Source organism: Triticum dicoccoides, chromosome 6B (assembly GCF_002162155.2).
Source record: "Triticum dicoccoides isolate Atlit2015 ecotype Zavitan chromosome 6B, WEW_v2.0, whole genome shotgun sequence".
Lineage (NCBI taxonomy): Eukaryota > Viridiplantae > Streptophyta > Magnoliopsida > Poales > Poaceae > Triticum > Triticum dicoccoides.
The window spans coordinates 142497416-142512419 of record NC_041391.1 but is presented as its reverse complement, the minus strand read 5'-3'; the positions used below and the strand labels follow the sequence as shown (position 1 = coordinate 142512419).

General features: G+C 45.0%; 2 protein-coding genes across 2 annotated transcripts; both read left to right on the top strand.

Annotated features, from left to right (window-relative positions):
• The first annotated feature begins 671 nt into the window (after positions 1-671).
• LOC119323909 (protein FLUORESCENT IN BLUE LIGHT, chloroplastic-like) lies at positions 672-3459 on the top strand. The gene is made up of 5 exons (XM_037597627.1): positions 672-870; positions 980-1119; positions 1568-1727; positions 1847-2164; positions 3026-3459. The coding sequence occupies exons 1-5, from the start codon at positions 747-749 to the stop codon at positions 3229-3231; spliced, it is 948 nt and encodes a 315-aa protein (XP_037453524.1). The 5' UTR covers positions 672-746; the 3' UTR covers positions 3232-3459.
• Positions 3460-8316: 4857 nt separating this feature from the next.
• On the top strand, positions 8317-8892 carry LOC119322602 (glycine-rich cell wall structural protein-like). The gene is made up of 2 exons (XM_037596089.1): positions 8317-8413; positions 8501-8892. The coding sequence occupies exons 1-2, from the start codon at positions 8317-8319 to the stop codon at positions 8719-8721; spliced, it is 318 nt and encodes a 105-aa protein (XP_037451986.1). The 3' UTR covers positions 8722-8892.
• The last annotated feature ends 6112 nt before the right edge of the window (positions 8893-15004 follow it).

The following is a 15004-nucleotide window of genomic DNA, read 5'->3' as shown; positions in this document are numbered from 1 at the left end:
AAAAACTTCATGATTTTGAAAAATATTTGTGTATTAAAAAATTGCTAGTGAATTTTAAAATATGTTTGTGAATTTTAGCAATGTTCATGATTTCTGAAAAAATATTTGAAAATCCACAAAATGTTCATGTATTACAGAAAATCTTTATCAATTCAGAAAATGTTCGTCAAAGCAAAACAATGTCCATGAATTTTCCAAATCTTTTCCCAAATTTAGAAAATGTACGTCGATTCACAAAAATGTTCATGGTTTTCGAAAAATGTTCATAAATTTGTAAAAAATACTCGCAAATTGGAATATTCATGATTTCATAATAATGTTCGCGAATGCAAAAAATATTCAAGATTTCTGACCAATTAATATAAAAGTAAAATTAAGAACAAACATGACAAAAGGAAATAAAAACCAAATAAAATTAAAAGAAAGTAAATGACATAAAAAATAGGAAGACCATAAGAATGAACACACTAAAAACCAGTACAAAATCGGAAAAAGCTAATGGCCGGCCTAAAATGTACATAGCGCCTGCGGGGACATATATGCGTCGAATAGGATTATCCGGCTAGTAAATCAAGACGGAGGTAGTACTGAAACTATGTGCCACAGCCCACGGGGCCAATCACACCTCCCAAGCCGTTCCAATTCAGCAGGCGCGTGTCACGTGACAGTGACACCACCATCCCCAGTTCCCCACTCTTCCACACCTACGGCCGCTTAGCCAACGCGAGGCGCTGCCGGAGACGGCGATGCAGGCGGCGGCCTCTTACCGGGGCGCGGCGGCCCACCGCCGCGCCGGCCACCCCTCCCGGCGCCCTCCCGGTCCCTCTCTTCTTCTACCCGTCAGCGTCGCCGGCGTCGGCCGTTTCTCCGGTGAGCCCCTCGTACTCTTAACGCTCCCGATTCTGGAGTACCATACATATACGCCACTCTGATAGCGTCGCGTCGATTTATTCATGCCGGCGTCTCCGTGCGGGTGCAGACGCGGCGATTCCGCTCCGAGTCGGCTCCCTGCCCCTTCCTCGGGCTCGCGGCGGCGGCGATTTCGCGCGCCTGGATGCCAGGGACGGGGAGGCGTGGCAGCTGACGCGCGCGCTCGGGCTAATCCTTCCTAATCACCAGGTACGGTCCTTTGGGGTTTGGGTTGCTTCTGACTCGCGAAGACAACCAAATGGATTCTGTCATGGTGTAAACTGTAGACTGTAGAGTTGGTGAACTGATGCCCAACACCCAAATAGAGCATTGCGTTTCTTGTGAACATGGCTGTGGACTGTGGTTTGTAGAAAACTACGATTAGCATAGAGGGATGGCTTCTAAAGTAGACAAAGTTTCTCCCACCTGGGGGAGACGCTACTGTCCTGCGCCATGTTCTTGCCTGGGAGCACAGCGAATACAGCCATCATATTTTGAAGCAATTTTTACTGGTAGCATTTCAAGAGCGAATCGCAATCTTGTTCAGAATGTACACTCTTTACTTATGTGTTGTTACTCTGTTTTTTTCCGTAACATTGTGATGCAGCTCTGCTATTGACTGTGCTTTACTATCTGCCTGTGTAATCTATGCCTGCAGAAAATGGTGCATGCTAACCTGCTGAAAACTGCTGTTCTTTCAACAATGTCGATGCTCATAATGCCTCTTGAGGCATCAGCGGAGACATGTCAACCAACTAGTTCTTTTGCCAATATGCCGATTTTCATTGCTGTCGCTCTAATAGGAGCTGCTGTGGGTGGTAAGACGCTCAAACCAATGTCCACAGGCATAACTGATAGTATCTATTATGTATAGTTGATGAAGAGAGATGTCTCACGCTGTGCTAATTTTGTTTTCCTCTCGGATGTTACATTCTAGGATTATTAGCACGGCAAAGAAAGGACGAACTGAAGCGATTGAATAATCAACTTCGTCAGATTAATACTGCCCTTAGAAGGCAGGCACAGATTGAATCGTTTGCCCCCGGCCTTACTTATGCGCCTGTAGGGAGAGCAGGAGAAATTGAGGTCATTGTTGATCCCAGGAAGCAGCAGTTGGTGGTAAATTTGAAAAATGGGAAGAATTATATGAGGAATCAGGACCTTGATAAGGCAGTAATGGAGTTCAAGACAGCTCTGGAGCTTGCAGAAAGCATAGGGGATCGCTTTGAGGAGAAGAAAGCTGCGCGAGGATTAGGTTCATTTCTTCCCGTTCCTGATAATGAAAATCATGCATCACATTGTTTTTGTTCACTGATAAACAAAAGTGCATTTAATTAATACCGACCCTCCACCATTGTAAGTACTCCCTCCGTCCCAAAATACTTGTCGGAGGAACCGATGTATCTAGACGCAATTTAGTTTTACATACATCCATTTTCATTCATTTGTCCGACAAGTATTTCCGGACGGAGGGAGTATAATTCTGTGGTTAGGCCACTACAAGGTTGGTGACTAACTTGTAGAATAGCAGAATGTCGGAATATCCCAAGAAATAAGTGTAATGTTTGACTTTGTTTCATCTAGGTTGCAGTTTCCCCATCCTTACGTTTAAGCTACTCCTGCAAGCAATTGTATTACTGCTCCCCACTTGAATAGATTCTGTAGTGAGTGAAATCAGAATGAGCAGTTGTCAAGTACTCCCTCCGTCCGGAAATACTTGTCATCAAAATGGATAAAAGGTGATGTATCTAGATGTATTTTAGTTCTAGATACATCCTTTTTTGTTCATTTTGATGACAAGTATTTTTGGACGGAGGGAGTAATTAACTTGCAAGTAAAACATCATCCTATTTATTCCAATAGATGGGGATTCTGCACTTAAGGTGTTCACAGGGGGATTATTATCTGCATGTATGTTTGCTTTCATAGTTCGAGGCGTTCAGCTTTGCATATACTAGGAATTACTTTTAGATCACTAATCACTAAACGCTCTTATATTTCTTTACGGAGGGAGTAGTACGTAGCAAGATTTATATCCACCCAGAGTTTGATGTATTCTCCAGTTTTATATAATAGAAATTTGATGCCTAATTTTGCTTGATATTTGTTGTCTTAGGCGCATCACTACAAAGGTTGGGACAGTACAGAGAAGCAATGAGCTGGTACTACAAGGTTCTGGCGCTATCAAAGGAGACCGGCGAGGATTCTGGCTGCACCGAGGCCTACGGCGCGATAGCCGACTGCTGCGCCGATCTCGGCGACTTGGAAGGAGCAGCGAAGCTGTATGACGAGTACATATCAAGGCTGCAGCCCCGTGATTGAGCGCTCGGACCGTTGTTGGAGATCAAACACATCATATGCCAGAGCCCGTCCGTTGCCCTGCTTCTGATGTCGCGGTTGCTTGCTTGCTATCTGGCGGAAAACGAGCCGATTTTGCTTGTCTTTTAACTTGGTTGGAGCATTTGAATTGTCCATGAGGAATCCCTCTCTACTTGTGTATATAAATTGCGATGTTGCTATGGCATGTGCTGGTTCAGAGTTCTCCATGCAGGATTGGCGATCCATCTTGTTGAAAATTTCCTTGAATTGGTAAGAGCATCTCTAATAGACGCGCTAGATTAGCCGCGCGCTGAAAAAATGACTATTGCGCCCGCGACCGAAACTGGCGCTCGAGCAAACGCGCTAAAATCCCGCGAGCGGCAAAGTGGGTTCAACGCGCTGGAAAAAATGACATCGTGCGCTGCTTATTTGATGCGTCCGTTCGCGCGTGCTGTAAAATATGGGCTGCTGCAGGTCGGGCTGAGCGCGCTAAAATGCTATTTCGGTGCTGCAAAATGAAAGTAAAAAAATAGTGCGTCGCGTAACCCGTGTCGGTTGAAGATGCTCTAAGTCACTGTGCACGGACTGTGTTGCAGATTATCATATCCTGACACGTAGTACAGCAACAGTTTCACCATGCCTCCTGATAAGCCCATGAGCTTCAACTTCAGGAATCACCGATGAAGCCGCGGCCTTCCGTCCTCGAGCGTTTGCTCTGCTGACAGTGAGCAGTAGCGAGTGATGATAGACTAACAGTTGGTAGCTGGTGCTGTTGAATGGTTGTTTTATTCAGCGCCACCGAGACACATTTCTTTTGTCCGGTGTGGTGCCCACTTTGCACGGCCGGGCACCGCGTTTACGAGTCAACACGGAGCTCCAAACATGCTACTCCCTTCATTCCCAGATACTCCTCTATCCGGAAAAAATGTAAGACGCTTTTTAATTTTGCATAGGGCATAAAAAACGTCTAACATGTTGTTATGAAGTGAGTACATGTTTTATTTTTTTTGTTCGCTCATTTGTAGTTTATATTAAAATATCTAAAACATCTTATACTACAGCTGTAACTTTTTACAATACGTTTTTAGAGTCTATGGCAACGTTAAAAAACGTCTTAGATTAAGTTATAGAGGGAGTAGTCGTGAATGGAGTACTTCAATTGTTGCTATGTCAAAACTTGGCTAACCGAACACGAACGTCACTCGCATACACATGTTAGATATGAGAAGATAGTTCAACCCTTCAGTCCTTCTCATGTTGCACATAGCTTAACCTTACAAAATTCTAATTTTCGTACAATGGCACAATTATTTCTGAGCCAAACCAGCAACACAAACGAACCGAGCCGAACCTTTTTACTGGTTATTAATGTATTTTTTCAGAGTTCGAGCTGGTTCGTTTTGCAGCCCTAGTTAGCTGGGTTAGGTTCGCAGACAGGCCCGGCCCTGAGGGGGGGCGAACGGGGCGGCCGCCCCGGGCCCCCATTGCCAGAGGGCCCCCAAATGCTGAAGTTTACATATTGTCCTTGATTTCCTTTTCCCTTTTTTGCTACGATTTCATTCCATAATCCGCTATTTCATTCTTTAATCTACGATCCAATTAACAGGGGTGATGTTTACTCTTAATTTCCTTCCTTACCAGCGAAGGTGCGATTAGGAAACACGTATAGCAGTTATTGTATGGGATTAATTAGGAGTAATTATGAATAAAAATCTCTTAAGTCCCTTCCTTCCTCGAGACTACTGGCCTATACAGCGAGGGAACAGATTGCCCCCTGCGTGGTGATTGATATTCAACTTCCTTTTTCTGAACTTGCGATAGATATTAATCCCCTGTGCGTGCATGGCTGCCGGAGATAACCACGCTGCTGCTTCCCGTGCGATCATGCTAACTCTCCGGAGACAATTTACAAAGACCCGCAAAAAATGTATACAAGCTACAAAGAACAGAAGGTATGTCTCTGATCTCTACTTATACATGTAGTCTATCCCTATAAGATTTTACCATGATCAATGATCAAAATTTATAAATGATTATCAACGTTGCCTATTCACTGTGGCAACTAGCCGCTGGGAATTAGATAGTGTTTATACATAGTTATGATTAGGGTTATCAATTTTTTTAGTTTGGTGACATGCTGATACTTGAAATGGAGGAATAACACTAGAGGTTTTACATATCAAAGCAGTGATCATGGGCATTTAAATCATCTGCTAGTCTTGCCAATGGACCCGCTTCTAGATTGTGATCCAAAAATTAGGTTAATCTCAATTCGATATATAGTAAAGAAAGAGATTTATAAGAGAAAAAAACTATATTTTGTTTGGCTCACAATTCAACATATTTTCTCGAAATTTTTTTACGTTTATGTTAAGGCCCTTGGGATTGGGATCTAGTTTCGCTCCGGGCCCCCGAAATTTCAGGACCGGCCCTGTTCGCAGAATGACACCGCTGCAGCGTATGCCTGTGTTTGTGCAGATGGGACAACGGATGATGGGCTCGGACATGGGAATCAGAAGCAGCCAGGGCAACCCAATTCAAACTTCTCAATTCAGAGATGCCAAAGAGAAGTGGTCTCCTTCCGACACTCCGATGTGTGCTCGTAGTCGTAGGACCAGTGCCGCAGTGTGCTCCATGTGACCGCGTACGTACATGGGGGTACAGTACGACATTTGCCGTATGTATGCGCTTGCCATTATTTTCTCCTTCTTTAAAATTTTTTTTGAACACATCTATTCCGTTTAACTTGGGGGCACGAACAAACCGTCTGCCACAATGCGAGCTAAGTCGTTAATTGGTACCCGCGGACAGTCCGGATAGTGCTAGGATCAAGAAAAGCCTCTGCAACAGTGTAACAAAAAGCTTCTGTAGTGGTGTCCCCTAACAAAATTCATTTGTCCGGGATGTCCGACAGCCCAAACCTAGCTCATATGTGGGTGAATTAGGGGTCGTGTGCATGCGTTCATCACATCAGACCCGACATGCCAAGACCACCCCAAATCGACCCCAATCCCTCGGCCCGACCCACCTTCTTCCTCTCCTATTTTGCTCGTGTCCACATTGCGCCCTCCTCGTCGTGCCACCACCCGGGGCTCCACTATCGTCCTCTGTCCGGCCCCTCCCCAGAGCTTCGTTGTCATCCCCTACCCAGAGCTTCACCGCCCCCCTCCCCTATGCCACCCTAGTAAGTCCTAGTCTGCCCATTATGCGCCTCGCTCACTATGTGTTCGATGAAACGTCCAAACTGTTTTGTAGCTTCTTTTTTACATTTGTAGGGACGCGATGGATTCATCAGATGAGGAGCTTGTTTACCCGAAGGTTTTTTTTAGAAAAGGAGGAAGACCCCCGGCCTCTGCATCTGGACGATGCATGCAGCCACTTTATTAATTATTCACACAAGACCTTACAAAGTCATACAACAGTAAGACTAAAGCCACCGTCTAGGCAACATCTGTCGCTACTCCCATCCAGTTGATGAAGGGATGTTGATAGTATGGCCCTACTACCAAACAGACCTCACAGCCAAACCTAAACATTTAAGACATGAGGTCCCAACCAGGACGCCTGCCGGGTATGGGGCGCCCACTAGTCCGGCGCGCTCCTCAACCAGGACGCCTGTCGGGTATGGGGCACCCACCAGTCCGGCGCACTCCTCAACCAGAACGCTTGTCGGGTATGAGGCCGCTGCAGCCACCTGCCATCAATCCATCTTCAGAGTTGTACTGTTGCATCTACCTTGCCAAGTCTCTCTGCCATCGACGCCACCACGACGCCAGACAACGTCGTCCTCCTGCGCCAGTCCATCCGCGCACATCGGACGCCGAATCTGCACTGCGCCATGCCATCGAGATCCGTCGTCATCAATGTGTAAGATGAAGCACCGCTTCACCAAAGAGGTGGATGAGTTTAGTTACAAAATTGGTTTTTTTTTAGCCGAGAATAATCGTTCTACGGGAATTTCATTAAAATAAATAGTTTTCAATATATACAAAGTGAACCAAAGAATGGCTCAACCCACTCCTGTTTTGTTGAAACCTGAAGCTAGCATTATTAAGTTAAATGTTGCTCAATCCAGCTGGAAAATTGGTCTCTGAATCTAGTCTTCAGTCTGTGCAACAGAAGCTGTAGGTCTGTCTTGAGTGAGGCCTTCCAAGCTTGGATTGTGGCCTGTTTTGCCTTGAAGATTTTATCATTTCTTTGCATCCAGATGTTCCAACATCCCATAATCATGATTTGCATGGCAAAAGCAGCAGGCAAAGTCTGAATGGAAAATGAGACTTCATCAAAGATGGAGAATCCTCTGTGTCTGGGACCCAAAAGGGATTGCCAACAATTAAATGCAAAGTCACAGTCCCAAAATAGATGTTGAGATGTTTCCTCCGTGCTCATTTGACAAAGAGCACAATTATAGGAAGGCAAGTGAAATGATCTTCGTTGAAGCATGTTTCTGGTATTGACCCTGTCATGCAATAAGAGCCAGAAAAAGATCTTGTATCGAAGCATGGTTGCACTCTTCCAGAGCTTTTTGAAAAGTGGCGCAGCTTGTTGCCCTTTGTTAGCTCTTTATACATCTTGATCGAGGAATAAGATGTTCCCCAAGGATATGTTCATCGATCACCATGATTTGTAAGTTGCAGTGACTCAAGGGTGCCCTGGAGATATATGAACTGGTTGTGTGCTTGAGCTGAGAGTGGGAGGAAGAAATTTTCACTTATGTCTGGTGTATGTAAAAACTCCTGAATGCTCACTGTGTCCTTGGTGGCAAAGGAGTAAAGCTCTTACAAAATTGTCAGTAAGTACGATATCCGCATGGGGAACAAATCAAGGGGTGTGTGCACAACGATGCGCATATGAATCTGCACGAACCGTTCAAGGAATTTGCGTTGCCTGGTCGCTGCATGCACGTGAATCTGATCGCTGCATGCATGCACGTTCGCCCACTCCTCATCTCTTCCGGCTCCCACGCTCACCTGTGCCCCGCTTTGCCCTATAAATAAGGCCTCACCCTGCCCATTACTCTCCACAAACAAGCAACGCATCCTCCACTCTTCACCACCGTCTAGCTAGCTCTTGTTAGGTCGATCGGCAATGGCGTCCACCAAGGCTCTCTTCGTGCTCGCCGTTCTCCTCGCGTCGGCCGTCCTCCTCGCCGCCGCGGCCTCCGAGCAAACTCGTGAGCTCCATTGTCTTCCCTGCTCTTCGCCTATGTACTGTTCAACATGCGCGTGCGTACGTGTTCATAATAACTTCTTATATGTGTGGTCGCGTGCAGATGACAAGGAGGGGAAGGTGGCCACCAACGGTGCCGGCGTCCAGGACGGCTGGGGTGGCGGCGGCCGCGGCGGAGGGTACCCGGGCCGCGGGGGCGGCGGCTACGGGCCCTGCGGCCGGTGGGGCTGCTGCCGCCGTGGGTACCACGGCGACTGCATCCGATGCTGCAGGGCCGCCAACGACGTCCCGGAGGCCATGGACCGCACTGAGGTGCACAACTAGCTAGCTGGCAGCTGGCTATGGCTTGGCTAGCAAGCAGAACCCATGATCAATCTGGAAGCTAGCTTCTTCCAGGGTACTGAGTAAAATAAATCTCCGGTTTAGTTCATGTGATCTATGTATGTGCGCGGATGAACGTATGTATCTACGTACATACGTTCGTAGTCCTCTTCCTTTGTTTGGTTGGAACAATAATAAGAAAATGTGATGCGTGTTGAGTTTGAAAGAGGGCATGCATGCGTGTAATGTGTCGTTGTGTTTCCGATCGATCGCGTGGAGTGGATCTCCTTCATGTTTACGCGGGGATTGCCGAAATTACTGGTTAAGGTGTACTTTTGCAATGGGAGGTTGTCAGTTTTTTTTCCTTGTAAAATTTCCTTTTTCAAAATGAAATATCCTGTGAACTAGGCATGCAAAGTTTCTTTTTGCATGGTAATACATGTCTCATTTATATCATAAAGAACAAAGTACAAGCCACGTAAAGACCTACATGACAAAACTGAAAAAATAGCAGAACATCTCTGAGCTTGACACCAACGCCCGTCACCTTCCTCCGGCACCACCACACCAGCCACCAAAGAAAAGAATGATGAATCACCTCCTCACCGAGCTCGATGCGGCTCCATCGCTGATATGCAACTTTACGGACCTCCAAGGTGGCTCACCAAAAGTGAAGCCCTTGCCGTTGAACGAATCAGACCGGGGCAACACTCGGGACACGCCATCGAACTCCAGATCTGGCACCCCCACCACGGCTAAGACGCCGGAGGAGGAAACCATACCTGTCATCTACGAACCACGAGCCCAGCACATGTTCGTCTACCAGATGTCGTCGATGCAGAGCATAATCTGCATCCGCTTCTGGACTACCTCCCAAGCTCCGCGCCGACGTTGGAGCAAACGTCGTCGCAACGACGGAGCCCGAGGACACAGGTCCACCACGAGGCTGCCGCCACCGCCACACCATCCTTGCTTGAACAAATCGATTTTCAAATTCATCCCCAACCATAGGACCGATGGCCTTGTCTGAAAAGGATCCGAAGAATATTTATTCAGCGCCGTCATCATTGCCGCCGGAGCAAAGACGATGAACAAAACTTAGACTACGAAGGAGTAAAAACGATCCACACGCGTGGATCCGACGACTCCCCTCACCACCGACGACCAAGATTGCCGGCGGAGGGGAGCCGCCAGAGAACGGCGTTGAAAGATCAGCCTCTTCTGGCAGCGGCTAGGGTTCCAGCCGCCAGGGACGAGAGGAAATACAGATCGCTTCTTCCGCGAAGGCGCCTCTTTCCGAGAGCCGGTGGTGGCATGCAAAGTTACAAACCGTTTACACCGTCACATTCCCCTTGTCAAAATCTTTAAAACTATATCTCATATTATATAGGTTCCGGACAAATTTGTGAACTAACATGTGCTCCCAAGTTGTACTAGTCTGTACTCCCCACATGGGCGTGACGCACAGTTATACCGACCTGTGCTCCCAAGTATACTGACATGTGTTTCCAAACTGTACTAATATATGCTCCAAAGTGTAATAATATGTGCTTCAAAACTGTACTAACATGTATACTCCCTCCGTTCCTAAATAATTGTTTTTCTAGCCATCTCAAATGGACTACAACATACAGATGTATGTAGACATGTTTTAGAGTGTAAGTTCATTTATTTTGCTCCGTATGTAGGTTCAATTACGGCTAACATACGGAGTACTTCCCAAATAACTAAGCCGTGCATGCTTCTGCGGGTGAAGCACACATGTGCTCTACAGGAGAGCAACCGAGCTTCCCACGCACTTATGCTACACGTGGAGCACCCAGAAATGAAAAATAAATGAGAAAATAAAAAATAAATAAAAATAAAAACTCTGAGAAAATCTGGAGAATGAGAAAAACCCAGAAAAACGCCCCCATGCCAAAAGCATCCAGCACACGTCATGTGGCAACGGATGAGCGCTCCCTACTAATGACCCCAATCCAGAGGGTACACTCTAACTAGTTGCTCGGATTTGATGGGAGGCCGCTGAGGCACTTGTCGCTCGTGTGCCTATGTCATGCAGACGTGCATATGGCATCTGTCGCAAGGCGTCAGTTTTTTTTCCAGCGAAACTGCTCCATGCACGATCCTCGTGCCCGACGTATGCACGACACAAAATCCAGCGGCTGATGCTCTTTCCATCATACGTATGTCCGGCCTGATTTCATTCATCGTGCATGAATCGTCTATTTATGTCGTGTGTATAGCACGACTCTTTTTCCAGTATGTTTGACCAAGACTCGACCTACAAGAAAATTAGCACGCATACGTGGACAGTGGTATCCCCAACCCACCAGAGTTCAAATCCTGGTGCTCGCATTATTCTTGGATTTATTTCAGGATTTCCGGCGATGCGCTTTCAGTGGGAGAAGACGTTCTCGTCAATGACGAGGTGCCTACGGTGACTTCGTAAATCTCAAGATGATATGCCGGCTCAGTCTCTCGGAGGTGCTCATAGGGGTAAGGTGTGCGTGTGTGCGTTCATCGGGATGAGTGTATGCGCGTGTATATGAGCGCTTGTGTCTGTACTGATGCTTAAGAAAAAAAGCAAGGAAAAATACAAAATCAGAGTGATCCAGACGTGGCAGCATCGCCCTAGTCCCTGGCTCTCGGCTCTGCAACAACGGTGCCCTCCTGCGTGTGACGGATGGCCTACAACCACTAGCCGACGAGCAAGCAACGAGATGATTTGTGTTTGAACAGTGAAGCCAACAGAATGGATGGATCATCAAATCACACCAAGGATAGAGAACCTTATTTCTTTGGTTGTTTTGCACTTAAGTCTCAAATGTTACCTTATTTATATCTTCACCACTATATTTCTAACAACTATGATGGGCATGGCGGAGCACACCTTGCTGTATAATACTCCCTCCGTCCGAAAATACTTGTCATCAAAATGGATAAAAAGAGATGCATCTAGAATTAATATATATCTAGATACATCCTTTTTTATTTATTTTAATGACAAGTATTTCCGGACGGAGGGAGTACGTCCAAGGCATGAATCTTGATGACACGTTCTCTATCGAGCAAGAGAGCTAAATCACACGGTCATCAATTGGATGCAGGCTGCGTCTTCTTTCTGAGCCAACTTGTATGGACTGCACTCAGGAACTTACAAGTAATTACCTGTGATTCCTACGGCTAACAAGTACAATAAATAGATACACCTTCTTTGAGGTAATAATATTTGAAAGAGAAAAAGATCTGGTTTAAAAATAATAATATTTGAATGACAAAATTCTCTCAAATATTAAAAAAATACACGAGAACCACAATTAAACCGTTGCAAGAAAAGCTCGAGGCTCGTGAGCCGCTCGAGATCGACTCGTTTTTTGACTCAACTCAGGATCGACTCGAAAAGGAATGAGCTGAGTTTGAACACTTTACGTAGCTCGACCGAGAAACGAGTCGATCTTGAGCCAATGTTGGCTCGCTCGATTTTAGCTCGATAGCTCGACAAAATATCATTATGTTATAAGATCATGTCATATATTAAATGGAAATAAGATAATTATTACCATATATGTTGTCTGTAACTTTTCTCCATTTTATTTACCAACGAACATGGAAACTTAATTAAGTGCAGAGAAGATTTAGGCCTAATATGGCACGTGGTCGACTATGTGTTAAATATCCTATATTTTTGGCAAAGGTTCCAAGCATATTCACCTTATTTTTTTGTTGTTTTACATCCACAGATATATAATTTTTTACCATCTCATTTAGCTCAAAACTAGCTCGAGATCGTTACAAGCTGAGCACGAGTCATGTTCTGTAGCTCGATCATGAGCTTAACTCAGTTTGAGCTCGCTCAAATTTTCATATGAGTTGAGCTGAGCCAACTCCAACTCGCTCGAGCTCGACTCATTTGCAGCCCTATTTATCAGACGTGAATAATCTTATTAAATGGTGTTCCGATGTATTATCTATGGAGGTTATCACTTTAAAATGGGCTTAATCCTGCTCAATCTTTGGGGCGCAATAGCTTGCTAGTAATTTCTGACAATATGCATGTTATTAAGGCGATGAAATTAAGAGGGAGGAAGCTTTGCCGGCAATGGAGCAGCGATCTTTGATGACTGTTATGATATGTTGAGGGACATATCACTGATTACTTTTGAGCATTGCCATAGAGAGGCTAATGTGGCAGCACATGAGCTTGCCTCACTAGCTAAATTTTCATGATGCTTCACCATCAACCATCCCTCTTATATATTGTAGATGACGTCTCTTTGGTCGCAAATGAATAAATAGAGGGTTTTGAATGTAAAAGGAAAGGAGGTCAACGGCGGTAGTGTGTTGACCTTAAAGTTTGTTTTTTGAAAGGGGAATCTTGATTATTTTTAGAGGAATCTTGATGTTTGATGCTGGGACAGGCGATGGGGCAAGTAGACCAATACCTGGCTAGCTCAGCCGCCCCACGAAGCAACGACAGTAGCCCAATGCACCGGCCCCTAGCACAACATAGTCCACAACCACAAGTAGTGGAGGACACGTTGTGGTAGCCAATGCAGCTCCACAGGCAGTGAGCCGACAAATGGCTTCAGGGGGCTCGCTGTTAGCCCCGCATAAACTATGTAGGGATGTACAATTTTATTGCCTTTGCATGAGGAAATGTTCCACTCCCGTTTGACTACATAATGAACTCCTCTTGCATAAATGATCCCGCCTTTACGGTATATTGGCTAATTGGAATCTCTCAAGATGAATAGACATTGTTTCGACTACGTCCATGGAGCTTACGGCATGATTCTGAAATATCAAGAAACACCTACGCCACAAGCACTAGCAAAGTTTGTTTCAATAGATATTGTGTACTTTGATTGATAGCCTTTAGACCGGCAGTGTGATTTCAAGAAATTAGTTTTTATCGTTGTTCATTTGTGGAATGATATGTTATTGACAATGCCCACCTAATGGTCTTCTTTTGTAGCATCGTCTTTGGTAAATAATATTTGCTGAATGAGCTACAGTCTTCAATAATGCATCACACGACGAAGGAATTGTTGGTTGATAAGCATCTATATCTATAATCTATCTATAGCAATATAAAAAGATCCAAAGGGACAGATCCAACAAATCTTGGCCATTAAACCATGTCAATCCGACGACCTATATTGCTTCAATGACAAGTGCTCAACATGTTTAGTGTGTAATTAATATTATACCAAATATATACATATACACTATCCCCGTAATTAAAGTGTAATTGACATCCTACTCAATATCACCATCCAACTAACTTTCTCCCTAATATCAATGTGCATTGCAAATACACATTTACTAGTTGGAGAATATAACAATAACCACTTGAACCATTAAAAAATGGGAATATAAATCATGCTTTAATTAACACTACTTATATATACTCACATGAACCAAACCGAACCGGACCCCAAGTATGACTATCCTCAACCAGGTTAAGAGAATAGATTTGCTCTAAAAAATGCTCAACGGATAAATTTGCTCTAAAATTGTCCGAATGAATTGAATCGATCTAAGCATGCTCGGCCGATTCAAATTGGCCCCAAAATGTTCGAGCGACTTGACTCGATCTAAAAGCACTCAACGATTCAAATTGGTCCAAAAATGCTCTACTGAGTTGAACCGGTCTAGAAACGCTGCTACTCCGTCTGAATTTATTAGTCCCCATTGTAGTTTGGCTTAAACTTTGACCATATATTTGACTAGTACTCCTAGTAAAAGTTAATGCATGTCATAAAAATATATATTGTTAGATTCGTATTTGAATGTACTTTCCAATGGCATTATTTTTGCTACGTATAACTTATAGTCCATCTGTTTCTAGATATAAGACCTTTTAGAGATTTCAATACGAACTACATACGGATGTATATAGACATATTTTAGAGTGCAGATTCACTCATTTTGCTTCGTAGGCAGGACGGAGGCAGTAAGTCGGAAAAAAACGCTTGATGTACTACTTAGCAGCGAAGAGTCAAAACACTAAATGAAATTAATTTGGTGTAAGAATGAGGTAAATGGAATTTAGCATGATTAATTCAAAGCTGTGGACTCGACCGTTGGACCTCGTTTGGGTCCACGAGCCAAGTGGCTGGCACCTAGGAGCAAACCCCATCGGGAAGCACGTGGGGCCGAAACGAACGGCGAACGGCGATGCATGGCCCACTGCCCAGCTGCGCCCGCGGCGCCATCAAGAAGCGGCGACTTGCGGAAACGCCCTTCCCTTCCCAAAGTGCCGTTGCGGCCTCCTCGCCTC

Excerpts from the sequence above, each read along its gene's own strand:
- LOC119322602 (XM_037596089.1), top strand. The coding sequence starts at position 8,317 with ATGGCGTCCACCAAGGCTCTCTTCGTGCTCGCCGTTCTCCTCGCGTCG. Across the intron at positions 8,414-8,500 it reads GCAAACTCGTGAGCTCCATT|ATGACAAGGAGGGGAAGGTG; the intron begins GTCTTCCCTGCT and ends GGTCGCGTGCAG.
- LOC119323909 (XM_037597627.1), top strand. The coding sequence starts at position 747 with ATGCAGGCGGCGGCCTCTTACCGGGGCGCGGCGGCCCACCGCCGCGCC. Across the intron at positions 871-979 it reads CGGCGTCGGCCGTTTCTCCG|ACGCGGCGATTCCGCTCCGA; the intron begins GTGAGCCCCTCG and ends GTGCGGGTGCAG. Across the intron at positions 1,120-1,567 it reads TAATCCTTCCTAATCACCAG|AAAATGGTGCATGCTAACCT; the intron begins GTACGGTCCTTT and ends CTATGCCTGCAG.